Consider the following 14,163-nt stretch of genomic DNA (forward strand, 5'->3'; position numbering starts at 1 on the left):
CAGCCCCAAGCCGTCTAATACCGCCGGGGAAGTCAAGAGTCGCCCCGAACGGACGACAGGTGCAATATTTATAATAATAGGTAGAACTTCATTGGTCAATAACGAGGGGGAGTCACCGTGGCTAGTGCACAGGCTGGTCCCAGCCTCTAGGCACTGGAATCCGCCAATGATGAGGAGCCGCTCCCAGGTTCGCCCCTCCTCTGACAGTAGCTGGGAAAATCTTTACATTCTGACAGTGTTTGGTTTGGTGTTTTAAAACAAGCCTTGAATCGGCTGACAGCTTGTGAGTTTTCAGTATGGCATGCGCATTTTCTAGACAAAACAACGCCTTTCCTATCTGTCCTTCAGACCCTAGTGGCAGCTGCTTGAATTCTTTCTAAGGGTATGTCACAGTTTTTTCAGAAAACAGTGCATTCATGTATGTGTGATGTTTGAATAAAGCTAATGGAGTTTAGGCTGTAATATAGCAAGTTAGGTATGAGAACAAGTTAAAGTACAGTGTATTGTATGCCACAGATGTACAGTCTTCTCAAAACAGGCCTTATCAGACAGGTGCAAGACTGAACTGCGATGTGACGCACACACACACAACAATCAACTTCAAGATTAAAACCAGCCAGCAACGGCTACTATCAGTCACTATGTGAAGGCCGCATATTTTCCCACATATTCAGCCCAAACTGCCCCTGCCCCCACCCCTGTCCAACATACTGCATTTGTTTAGAGTTCAGTTTCATTGCCATCTTCACAGACACACACTGAAAGAAAAACATAGATTTTAGTCTTAAAGGGGACATAGCATGCAAATTCCACTTTGTTAGTGCTTCTACACATTAATGTGGGTATCTGGCATGTCTACCAACCCAAAAACTCTGGGAAAAAAACACTTGCGCGTTTTGTTATAGTTCCTCTAAGTCAGAAACGTCATGCTTGAGTGACTCGATTGAGCTTCCTGGGTTTTGTGTCGTAACAAGGCACTGGAAGTCTCCCTACATGGCCTTGGCCCACCCCCCCCCGTCCCCCCACACTCGTTACGCCGGTTTACACCGGAGGCAGCGAGGCTGCGAGGCAGCGCAGCGCCGTTCCCAAGCACGCAGCCGCCTGGCTGTTCACACGGGACGAGCATTTCTCCGCTGGTCAACCCGCGATTCACTCACATGTGGCATTTGTCTGGATCGTTGGGACTGGGAGGCTGCAGCAGTTGCTCGGGCGCGACCGCTCGCTCTCCCATGCGCGAGCTGGAATTTGTGTCAACGCCACACAGCCAGCAGTGTGGAAGACTTCCGCAGTATTCAGCACAACTGTAACACCGGCACAAACACACAGAGCCCCCCCACTCGTTACGCCGGGTTTACACCGGACGCGGAAGCGCCGCTGCGAGGCAGCGCAGCGCCGTTCTCAAGCGCGCAGCCGCCTGGCTGTTCACAGGGACGAGCATTTCTCCGCCTGGTCAGCCCCATAGACTGTATATATAAGGTCAGCCCGCGATTCTGCTTTCTCCGCTTGTTGTTGTACCCGTTGAATGTCGGGGTTCGGGGGTAAATGATGGTCTTCATAGCCCCCCCCCACCTCTCTTTCTCTCTGTCTGTCTGCTTGTGTGCTTGTAGTGGATGGGCAGAGGGGGACATTTAATTATCTGATTGGGAAAATTAAAACTCCAGGACAACAGAAGGGGAATACAAAGTATGGGATGCATATTTGATAATTTATATCATTTAAAATCATGGGGGGAGAGGGGGGAGCTGGCTCATTAGCATTTAAAGGAACAGGCACCCAAAACAGGTCACTGTGGAGGGCTGTTTTATACAGGGTAAAAAGGGTGCTGTTTTAAATGATCCTTGTGGTATTTTGACCAAAGTATGTTACAGACATTTCATTAAGACCCCAAGGAACCATATCAACTTGTGGTAAAATGGGCATGCTATGTCCCCTTTAAAAGTCTACGCCCCCACTGTGCTCTGTGGTAGACAGTGAAAGTGAAAGTGCATCAGGGCATTTTCAGTGACTGGAGGGAGTTTTCTTGATTCTGCAGCAGATTGTGGGGCAGACATGTCAGACGCGTCCACATCCAGAGATTATCATTCCATTTCGTAAGTAGGCTTCTTACATTAAGGTGGTTGAAATAAGAGGCTGTGAGCTGCTGAACCTCTGCAATGCATCGACACAGTACAGATTATCAACCCGTCAGGTATTTACCACTCTGTGTCCCGGAGGAAAGCTCGAGCTGAGCAGCTTCTGATGTTTAAAACCGGAAATGATTTTATTTGACCTTTATGCAGCTTTGTTAAGTTGTGTCGACTGAAAGTTTCTCTCTGTGTGTTTTTGTTTCAGAGACATGCCGCAGATATATCCAGGTGAGAAAACACGTTCAATGTGTTTATAGTGTGACAACATATGTTTCTACCGTTTATCAACCATTTGAGTATTTGAGTTTGTGGAGAATCAAAAGTGAAAGGGAATTTCTCCATTGTCACTGTGGGACTAATGACTATTTTATTTGATCTTATTCTTTGCTAGAAACTAGAATGTCTTTGAATAATCCTTCATTTCAATGTCTAGTTCTTATTGTAGGAATATAAAGTAACTAATGAGGGAAGTGGTCTGAGATAAGATAACGTCACTGTTTTCTGTCCTTTCACCCTCTGACTCCACAACATGACACACCTCATTCAATAGAGTTCAGTGTTTCTGATATATTAAACGAGAAATACATATTTAAAATAGAATAAATAATAATAAAAGTGTCATATGGGAAACCGACTCTAAATCAAGTCAGATATTATTGCTGCCATCACAAACAGGTCACTCCTCTTTTTTTTCAGATTCTAACATGTCCTCTATTTTATATGAGTATAATTTGATATAATCATAATATAATGTAATAATTACAAAAACGTTAATTAACTTTCATGTCATGTGACCCACTGATTTCAAACAAATGCCGAATATTTGTTGTTACTCTTGATTAACAGGACACACCTCTTTCTTAGTAGATTTAAAATTTAGTCAGTTGCTAATTTAACGAATTTCGATGCGGTTCAGTGTAAGAACACACACATGAGATCGCTCAGGATGTGTTGTTGCACAAAATCCTGATGCAGATTAATGATCATGTTCTCCTCTGTTTTGCCTTCAGAGTCCTGGAGTAAGTTCTTTCTGGTCCTGACTGGAAACACGAACAACACTCATGCAGACTTTGTAAAGATGATTAAAAACAACGGACACACTGAGGTCACTGCTCCTGAAGAATGTGACTACTGTCTGCTCTTCTGTCCAATCACTTCACAAGTTGGAACCGACGTGGGTTTGTCCCTCAGACACATTCCTGGTGAGAAATGAGTGGGTGGAGACCAAAACAGAGCAAACAGGAGAGTAAATACAACACTGAGGTTCATTAGGAGCCCAGAAACGATGCTAATGTTGGTCTATCTGCTAGATGTGTGTGATCGTTGCCATATCAACTTAAAGAAGTAGTTATAGCTTGGATTGAAAATACAGGAAAAGGTGAATAAAAAGAGCCACAGAAACCAAACGGATCTCGTTACTTTCCACTTGTGTCCGACTCAGTTGCTTGTTGTGTTTTTCTCTGTTCTTACAGAAAATAAACCGACGATCCTGGTGGTGATGTATCACACCTTTGAGTGTAACCACGTCGTACCTGACAGCAGGAGGCTGACGGACGACCCGCGCGTCCACCTCAAAGTGAACTGTCTGTTCTATGAGCAGAGACTGCTGAAGTCTGACTGCAACGATATCGTGCAGTTTGAGATCCGGAAGTTTCTTGGATTTCCCCAGGTGACGACTGGATTTACCGACATATTACTGTTACTGTTTAAAGATCACGATGCCGTTTGATTATCATCACTCATGTTTTTTTCTCGTTTTCTTTATTGTTGAACTCCTGGTCCATCAGCAGGGGTAAGTGTGACTTCAGATTTCTTTGCAAACTCAAAGGGAGGGAGACGGTTGTTTTCTTCAGTTTAACAAGTCCACTTGTTCATTTCTGGCCAAAGTCATGACATCATCGAAATAATCTCAGTATATCTGCTCTATTCCCACCTCCAGTATTAATACTAATACTATTGATCTGATATTAGATGAACCTAATAAACTGGCATCTGGGTACGACTCATAGACTTTGAATAAAGATGGAGGACGCGTCTCCGCTCAGAGTCAGTCTCAGCTGTCAATTGTGATGTTTCTCCATGTTTTAATAGCATCAAATATTTAAAACTGAAATATCTGGAAAAAATAATTGCACTTGAACAAACATCAGTGTGATACAAACGACCGAAAATGACAGAAACCACATTTGAGAAAGTTTATTCAATGCGTACTTTTTTTTTTTGGTCCATGTCCCATCCACCAACATGGAGGAGGCAGAGTGTATGACCTATACTGCAACCAGCCACCAGGGGGCGATCAAGATGATATCTGTATCTGACCACGGTCTCTCATGCTTCCCTCCTCAGCGCCGGGTCGTCCACCACCACGGTCATCGACAGTAAACATTGCCACGTACCTCCCCCACCCCCTCCGCGCCCCCTACCCCACCCCCTTTCACCCACTCCTCTCTCCCCGCCCCCCCCCTTCCCTGTACTCTGTCTTAGTGATACTAAACAAACAGTGAACACGCATGACAACACAAAATCAAAATAAGGAATCTAAAATCTCTTTGAATCTCATTATCACAATTAATTATTCCTAAAGTGAGAAATCTAAAGTGTCATGTATGTGTAATTGTGAAGGTTCCGGGGCTGAAGATTGTCATGAGAAATGTTATGACATAGTTTTTCATTCAGGAGAGAAAAATGAAGAAAATGCATTGAAGTGGAATGAAGACAACTCCAGTTTGCCAGATCTGGGCCACAAGGAAGACTTAGCAATACCACATGTCAACCAAAAGTGGGAAACTTCAGGCTCACATCGGCTTTGTCCAGAAGAGCCGCATTAATGCCTGAAGTGGCCCTCATCTGTATCATGTACAGGGGAAAGTTATTGCAAGTTGAAAAGTGAGCAGCTTGACAAGGTTGAAACTATTGTCTTAAAACAATATGAGCTTCAAATCAAGGACGACAGACAATGAGCGAGGGAGAAGCAAACTAACACACTATATCTAAATCAATGTAAAAGTTATCTCAATGTATAATGGTCATATAGTTTTAACGCAGATTTTAAGATTGGACTTGAAAAAGCAAATTGGTTCATGCGGATTAAAGAGTAAATTGGTGTCAGCAGTTATTTGTGCTTTTGAGAAATAGGTTTTCTGTCATGTTCAAAGTTGTGTCGACTAGAATCACACGTGCTCCGATCCGATGAGGTTTCCAATGAAGACTCACTTTTATTTAAAATACTGATTGTTGCTGCTTTATGCTGCTTAAAATATTAAGATCACATTTATAATCGTCATGTTTGTGCCGCTTGTCTCTGTAAACGTTGTTTTCCATTTGAAAATGAATCAATAAAAGTCTCGTGAAACTTTTCTGTTTCGTCTGTTTCAATTTTGTTGATGCGACTTTACAAATTTGACTTTAAGGTCCAGCTCATCTCCGGCAGACTCTCTGCACTGTGAAGAGAAGCGGCAGCGCCAACACCAGAAAGTTTCTGACCACAGAACCCGGCAGGACTGAAGTCGTGCTTAATTCATTCAAGTGAAGAAAGATGTGCCCTGAAAACAAAACTTTATATCTGTATGTAATAATACTGATTTTTTTTTGTCTATTATTTAGGGGTGTAGAGGTTTATGTATCTGAACCGAAAATTTCTGGTACGGGCCTTTCGGTTCGGTGCGCACAGAACTTATTTGCGTGTGTAAGGGTCTCATATTCCGAGGGAAAACTTTAGTGAAGGACCGAATGTGCTGTAGGCTTATGGTCATAGCGACCGCAGACAAGCAGGAGTGTGAAGACCCTAGTAGGACAAGGAAAAACCCGGCTCCCCGTGGCATTAAAGCATTCAGACCATGTCAAAGCAATAACGAGCGTCATGGTGTTTTTATAACAGCGGACAGACCGTTCTCTGTTGACAACGCAGGGTTCAAACACACACTGAAGTTAATCGAGCCCTGTTATGAAGTTCCCTCTCGTCCACATTTCAGCCAGCAAGTCACACCAGCCCTTTATAAACCTCTGACCATAGTGTGACCCATTGTTAGTTCCAGCAGGGCATCAAACCCTCCCTGCGAACGATGTGGGGGTAGTTAATTATTTTGATTGTTAAAAAAAGAAATTACATATATTTAATAATGATAAATTACAATAACGGTGCTGTTTAAATACAACAGCACTTTCTACATGCTGCACCTTACTGGATATATATTTTACTATTTGTATGTATTTATTTATTTGAGAGAATGTTTATTTTGTTTCCTTAGGTAAGAAAGACACAGCCATAGTCTGTTCAGTTAACCAGGGTAGAATAAAAATAAATAAAAAATCTGTTTAATTTTTTCTGTTCCTTGTTTCTACTGTACCGAAACGTACCAAACCGTGACCTCAACACCGAGGTACGTACCGAACCGTGATTTGTGTTACACCCCTACTATTAACTCATTATACTGCCAACCACCTGTGTTCATTTGTTCTTCTGATTTAATTGACAGCACAAAAATGTGATGGAACTTAGCAGTTGAATAGTTTGTCAGACCTTCCCAACGGCACATGAACATGAAAATATTCTTCATTAACATCCTCTGAATGGAGCAACTTTAATACAAATCCTAGCCTCACCTTGAGCCATGGTGTACTACATTAAAAACAAACAATGAACTCAACAGAGGGCATTTAAACACACAAAAGCCTTCAGATTTTTTAAATGTGAAAAAAAGAAAAAATCTTTTTTCCCCTGATGTTAGGAAATGGCTAATTTCCTAACAGCTCATTTATTTAAAATTGCTGCCTAAATAATGGGATGCTGCTTCTGTGTGCCTGTATCTATGGGTAAGATACATTTGGAGCGGCGTCACCAGCCGCTACACGTGCCCAGGCTAATCACCCACTCTGAGACTGAGGGGTCTGAGGGCAGAGATCTCAGCAGCACGCACCCACACACACACACACACACACACACACACACACACACACACACACACACACACACACACACACACACACACACACACACACACACACACACACACACACACACACACCACCTTTCCACGCTCTGTTTCTTACCCCTCCCATTCTCACCCCCCACTACTACATTTGTAAAGCACTTTGTAACATAGGTTTTGAATAGTGCTGTATAAATAGATTATTATTATATTATTACACCCCAACATCCACACACCCTTGACCCTCAGCACCGCAACCTTCAAATTTGCTGCCTTGCTGCTGTTTTCTGCAGATGACTATCCCTGCTGCTCAAGCTGCCCCGGGGTGCCAAAGCCATCAGAAATTCAAATGACTATCCCATGATGCACCACAGTGAGTTGCTCTGTTGGTTTCAAATGTTCTTGTGTTATCACGCCCACATGATGGCACACATGTACAGATTAGGGCTGGGCGATATGGAAAAAAAATCGAATAACCAGAAAATAACTTTTTTTGTACATTTGTGTTTATTAACAAAATTCTTCCTATAGACAAACTTTTTTTCTTTTACACAAAACAGATTTTTTACTTGCTGGTACAATCATTCTGTGCCACTGCACTTTACTTATAACATTTCATACAAACCACTACAGTGAAAAGGTGTACAAATGTAAATACTCAGCAATTCTTTATTTAATTTGAACTTTTTTCATTCTATTGCCTTTTTATATTTCTGTATTCCCTCGTCTACCTCATTCTGACGTGCCTGCTGCTGTAACGACTGAATTTCTCCTGCTGTGTGGATCAATAAAGTTGTTTCTTATCCTAACTTAAATCAGCGCCACTGCTGTGAGGCACATTACTCCGCAGGTCAACAAGTGACTCTGCTCCTCTGGTGTTTTCTAATCATCACACTTAGAACTGATCTTTATAAAAAGCTGCTGAATTCATATTTATGTTCCTGGATAAACCGGGCGTCGCTTCTTCTGCAACAATGAAGTTAAAACATCACGTTGCGTCATAATCAGCGGGAAGAACTTCTGTCTGCAGGACTGTGTGTGTGTGGTCGTCTCTGTTACTCCTCAAACACAAACTGATAATCGCATTGGGATATTCACCATCTAGTCCTATGTTCTAAAATAGTTATTAATAGATGATGTTGGATGATCAGTCCGGATCGTTCCGCTCACTTTAACCCTGATGTCCTAACTTTGTGCGTCATGTTAAATCTCGGGTTGTGTAGCAGGTTTAAAAAAGTGCCTCACAAACTCTAGAGCGAATCAAACAAACAAAGTAAACGTCAGTCCTGTACGTGTCCTAATAACTTGTGATCAGTGACGGTGTTTATCGTTAAAGTGTAAAGTGTAAAGTGAGCGCAGGTCAGAGGAGGAGTGAGGAGGAAGCAGACTCTGACAGAGACTCAGGAGGACCGGACCTTTAATGTGCGTCTGTCCTGGTCCTGAAGCAGCGGTGTTATAATTAGTCAGCAGAGTCCACGTCCGTGTTGCGATGCATCTGAGGCTAAAGGAAATGTCCACAGCTCTAGTGCTCACCACTGTGCAGGAGACGTGGAGGGAAGGAGGGTTGAGGCGAAATCTATAACTTCAACTTCTTTTAACTTCTCTGTTCAGCACACCGCTCTCTTCATGACAAACGGACGTCCTTATATGGATAAATAGAGGCGTGGCAGTATGTTAATTGCAGATAGCGGACACTTGCTGTCTATTTAGAATGATTCTGATTCACAAACATACGCAAGATGGTGAGAACAAAATTGGCTGGTGTGCACATGAATGCAAATAAATATTCCAAGTTGGTCAAAGTAAAAACACTGAAGGATACACATAGGCAGACACAAGTAGTCTATCCTCCCAAGGTAAACATGTTACAAAACTGCCATAAAAATCCGCCACTTGAGATCACCGCTACTGATATGACGGGGCAGAGTATCTCTGTCACTATGGCAACGTAGCTGTGGAAACTGTCTTGTTAGCGGTGCCATTTTTCAATCCGGCAGTGAAGTGGGGCATGGCGGTTTGTAGTGGTGCCTCCATGTCGAGTGATTATTACCTGAGTGAACAGACCCTCGCCAATTTCAGACATGTCGAAAGGAGCAAAGCCTTGTGGGTCGGGGCATTGTGTGTCATCAATGAACTCATTCTAGTTTCGTGTGATGGCGGATAAATCCATATTAGCATGGACATTAAGTCTGCAGCCGATGGTTTGTGGTGCTGTTGATACTTTCAAGCCTGGAAAATGTCTGCACACATCCGCTGATGTAACACATGTTGTCATCTTTTCATTCATCGTGTTGGAAAGTCAATACTAAGGAGAGATTGTTGTTTGCAAACCACTCGAGAAGAATCAAGATTTCATGATTACATGTATTGAGAAAAAATATTTAATAATATATTCAGATAGATTGTAAATCAGAGTTGCATGTGCATTTTGGTTTTCCTTTCTATGAGAAAAGGATGTATTACTTCTTATTTCTAAACTCAAGTATATAAACTCTAGAATGATTTATGGAGAAGCAGCACCTTTGTTCTTTCTTAACACTTAAGCATACTTTACTATCTATGAGCTATAAACCGAAAACTCAAATAGTTGCACATTAAGATCAGTGTGGTGGAAATTCTCGGTGAGAGAAATTAAATAAGAATTCTCAGATCAAACTGTCTTTTGTGAATTTACTGAAGCAGGAAATACAACAGAGAATGTAACAAAAAAATAACAAAAGAATATATGTAAGAATATAATCGAGAATCTAGTCTATATTCAGTTGACTAGGACAGAGTTCTCAACACCACAATGTGACGCATCTGACAAAGAGGGGTTCACTCTTTCTGATATTCATGATATTCTAGTCATGACCCCTTGGTAGAGATGTCCACAATGGGTACAGGTAGCTGCAGCTGCTGGAGCCAGGGTGAGTCTCGGTGATAAAGAGGCAACTGCCAGATCAGGCTCACAACCCCAAAGCATAATGCTTCCGGCCAAGAGCATGAAACTTCATTGGGTGAATTTAGTTGCTGCTAGATTAACCAGGTTGAAGATTCTGGAAAGCTGTCATGGGAACATGTTCCCCTCTCTGAGCTTTGACTACATTTCCCTCAATACTAAAGCACTAACATGAATTATGCAAATAAGCAGCAGAGAGATAATAGAATAAAAATCTATTATGAGCATGTGGGTGTGCCTTGGGAAGATTGACAGATTTTGGCTTGTAACTCTGTCTGGGAAAGGCACTTTAGACTTTCCTCTAATTCCACTTAACATAAGACAATGCCATTACCCTTGTAAAACAATGTGGACAAAGTGCACAGATTTATAGCCCAACCCAAAGCTTACCTGTGTCTATTTGTTAAATCAGTGTTGCAGAAACAAAAAGGTTTTCTCAACTGTGTTTTTCCTTGGAAATTATCATCAAAACACAGAGAAACCTGAGTCATTGTATCATGATTGTATTCAATTTGTTACATAAGCTCAATACACCATTTTCCAGTATCAATACAATTTTAAGTTATTACAAATGAGGTTGATTTAATCAAATTTAATTTGCTTTTAGCCAAATCCCAGTTAATTTGAAAAACGGATTTATTTATTTTTTACAAATTAAACAATAATGAAAAGTCCTTATTAAAAATCCAACTTCAGCAAAAGCCAACAAGATAAGTGATGTTGCATCCTTTTCATTTTGTATGTGTTCATTTACTTTTGCTTCCTCCTGTTTTACTTTAATCGGTAGAGAGACGGTCTGTCATTCCTCACAGACGATTCTTTATACAGCGAGGGAAGAGCCTTCAGGCTGTGTCCAAATCCGCTTTTGCCACTTCAACGGCAGTAAGATGCAATAAACCAATGAGAGTGCCATCTCCAATCCCCTTTAAAAGCCAGGTGTGCTTGCTGATTGGGGGGGCCGCAATTATAATTTTCGGATTGAAGCGGAGAGAATGCTTCTCTGCAGAGACTCATAATAAATAATGTGTATATACTGCTATACATGCTCTGTATTGCCGATTGCAAAATTGATCAAATAATTAATCAGTGACACTTGTCGTTACTGCTGTGTGGCCCTGTGCTTTACAACAAGCGGAGTGTGTGCGTTGTGCTATGTCGGTGTTACTTTTTTCCCTTTTTTTCTTTTAGATGAGCCCCAATTACAATGAAATACTGCACCATTGACTTCTGATCCGTTTTTTATTGGTCAATAACTGATACTGCCCAACAATGCAGCCGACCATTCTTCATTTCGAGACCAACACATCCATCGGTGCTCAGATGGGCACAAGTGCAAGTTGCTATGAACGAACATGGGCACAAATAAAAACCGATGACTGTATTGATCTTAAAATAGCAAAAACATGCTGGGAGCAAGAGGGGGGGCCAATATGCCTTGTGTTGAATTCAAGTCAGGGGACATACTTAGTCAGAGACATTTACGTTGTTCTTTGGGGCCTGTTTTTTATTAACATGTTTTTTAAAGTTGCAGTGTGTAGAATTTAGTGACATCTAGTGGTGAAGTTGCATGTGGCAGCTGAACACCCCTCACCTCTCCCTCCCCTTCCAAACATTAAAGAGAACCTGTGGTAACCTTCAGTTTTCATAAAAACTCAAAGGGTGTTTAGTTTGTCGTGTCTGGGCTACTACAAGAAACATGGCGGTGTCCATAGAGAGGATAATATAAAGTATTTCAAAATAAAGGGCCCATTCTAGGGTAAAAAAAAAAAAGTATTTACATGAAACACACTCGTGAAAACATCACTAGGATTATTTTATATTAAATTTCTGTCAATAGATCCCTTTCGCCTAAATCTGACACACTGGACCGTTAAGTGGTTTTTTGGGGTCATTTTGCCTTCATTGATAGGACAGTACAAGTGTGAAATGGGGAGAGAGAGAGCACAGGGGAAGGAACTCAGTAAAAAGCCACGTCGAAACCCAACCCATGGCCGCTGCAGGAGGACAAAAGCCTCCTCGGTACCCACACTACCGGGTGAGCTGGCTTTGGGGGGGCGCCCCGGGGCCCTTGTTTTAAATGTAGTCTATCTAACCTGTCTTTAATTATACATAAGACCAAATGCCACTTCAACCTAAAATATTACAAGTTTTATAAGATGGTACAATTTTGAATCATTTAATATTTCAGTGATACTGCATGAGGGTTTACTCAGTTTTGTTTATACTGTACTATCCTGAATGGAGCAGGCATGGCAGTCCATACAATCAGCAGTGTAGTTTGTGCAGTGTAGCAGGAACATATGTCAACATTTACTACGGTTGAAATTATTTATATCTGTTAAACATTGACTGTTGATTGACAGTGGGATAACAAAGGACTGTCTGTTTTGAACTTTTATATTGATCCCTGTACTTGAACAAATAACGCGAAAAACAAACAGACCATTTGTTCAAATTAGACATTAAAAACGCGCTTTGATCTTTAGATTTTGGAGACTTTGAATGAACTGATAGTCAGCATCCTGACAGCACCACTCAACATCAAATGGACATTATGAGGACGGTGAGCTACGCACTTCTTTTGAAAGACTTTGGTGATTCTGACAAGCACACACAAAACAAATAACTTCGGAGTTAAATATATCTTATTATTATTCTCCCTGCACTGAGGATATCCACCTGAACAGCCCACACTAGACATTTGTTTGGTTTCACCCAGTGTTCCCACTGAACAAAAACACATTAATCAAAAGGCAGCCAATGCTTTGCCCGAGTCTTTTATTTGTCGGTCTGCTCTCACATTTTTTTCAATCACACACTTTGCTGTGGCGGAGTTCATGGATCATAAATGTGGAACATCTCATTCATGCCATCATTCGGCCTCATTCATGCTGTAAGAGCCCATGCTGGAGCCTTTCATTGCTGTTTGGAGGAGCTCTTAAGAACAGGAGCGTGGCTTCGCTACAGTAACACCATCACGTAGACTGGAGATGCGCTAGCTGGAAGCTGATGGAAGCTATCTCTACCGCACAAATGGAGTGGCAGTGAATTATTAAAAGGAAAAGAGTCATTTTGTGGAAATAGAGGGGTAATAAAAACACACCTTTCTCTACCTTTCACAACAGGACCTACAGTGTGTGTGTGTGGTAGGTGGCCAGAATACTTGGCGGCTTTAAAAGCCAATATCCTGCAGGGATAGACAGGTTCACTGTGAAATAAAAGGGTTGTTAAACTACCCAGAAAATTCTTACCCACTGGGCAAGAATAGCATTATGTCCCATGGAAGAGAAATGCATCTGTGTTCACAAAGAAAGGGGGAAACGGGGGAAAAATGGAAAAGGGAGTGAGGTGGAAAATACATGGCAAAGAGTTTTGTCCCCAAAGCCACTGCATTACAGAATAAAATAACTGTACCTTGTAATTTTCTTATTAGTTCAGAGTGAAACACTAAAAACCACCCGGACCTGTGCAGGTTATAAGCTAGGAATAATGATGCAAAGCATTTGTATCATGCGGCTGGAAATCAAACTCTGAGACCAGCATATGGCTGAAGAAAATCCAGAGCATTTGGTCATTTGTCAAGGAAGAAGAAATTAAAGTCTGAGATTAGAAATAAATTGGTATGGTGTATTTCTGACCATTAATGACGAGAGGTAAAAGCCACAATCCACCGGGTATTAAGCAGTGGGATTCCAAGGGCAGTATGGGTTTAAGACTAAAACCGGTGGTGGTCCACAGACTGTTCTGACCCGATGGAGAAATTTCCAGCTTCATTTCAAATAGTCACTCGCGAATGGTTAAACCATCAGGGGGTTTGCGGTTCAGTATGTTGCCCAAGGACACGTTGACATGTCGACTGGAGAAGCTGGGGATCAAACCAGTGACCTTCCAGGTAGTGGATAACCAACTCTACCTCCTTAGCCACAGCTGATCCCCCTCAGCGACCACTTGCAGGGTTGTTGTAAGTTGTGAAACCACAGTGTAGTCCGTGTCCAACTTTTTTGGCATAGGGACACTGTAGTGGCCTTACATCACAACTATAAATCATTTTAATTGAACTTTTCAAGTTTCAGCAATTGTACAACACCGAGAACAAGATGACAGAAACCCTGCTTAATCACTCATTGGCATTGTTAATGGTCTAATGGCAACTCTCGTAAAAAGTCTT

General features: G+C 41.7%; 1 protein-coding gene across 1 annotated transcript; it reads left to right on the forward strand.

Moving 5' to 3' along the window:
* Positions 1–1,970: 1,970 nt before the first annotated feature.
* LOC118124355 lies at positions 1,971–6,199 on the forward strand. Its single transcript, XM_035182028.2, has 7 exons — positions 1,971–2,090; positions 2,332–2,354; positions 3,137–3,328; positions 3,599–3,795; positions 3,914–3,918; positions 4,473–4,596; positions 6,155–6,199. The coding sequence occupies exons 1-7, from the start codon at positions 2,050–2,052 to the stop codon at positions 6,197–6,199; spliced, it is 627 nt and encodes a 208-aa protein (XP_035037919.2). The 5' UTR covers positions 1,971–2,049.
* Positions 6,200–14,163: the final 7,964 nt, after the last annotated feature.

Source organism: Hippoglossus stenolepis, chromosome 17, assembly GCF_022539355.2.
Source record: "Hippoglossus stenolepis isolate QCI-W04-F060 chromosome 17, HSTE1.2, whole genome shotgun sequence".
Lineage (NCBI taxonomy): Eukaryota > Metazoa > Chordata > Actinopteri > Pleuronectiformes > Pleuronectidae > Hippoglossus > Hippoglossus stenolepis.

Coding starts and splice junctions, on each gene's coding strand:
- LOC118124355 (XM_035182028.2), top strand. CDS start 2,050: ATGTCAGACGCGTCCACATCCAGAGATTATCATTCCATTTC. Junction 2,091..2,331: donor AGAGATTATCATTCCATTTC/GTAAGTAGGCTT, acceptor TTTTTGTTTCAG/AGACATGCCGCAGATATATC. Junction 3,329..3,598: donor GTCCCTCAGACACATTCCTG/GTGAGAAATGAG, acceptor CTGTTCTTACAG/AAAATAAACCGACGATCCTG.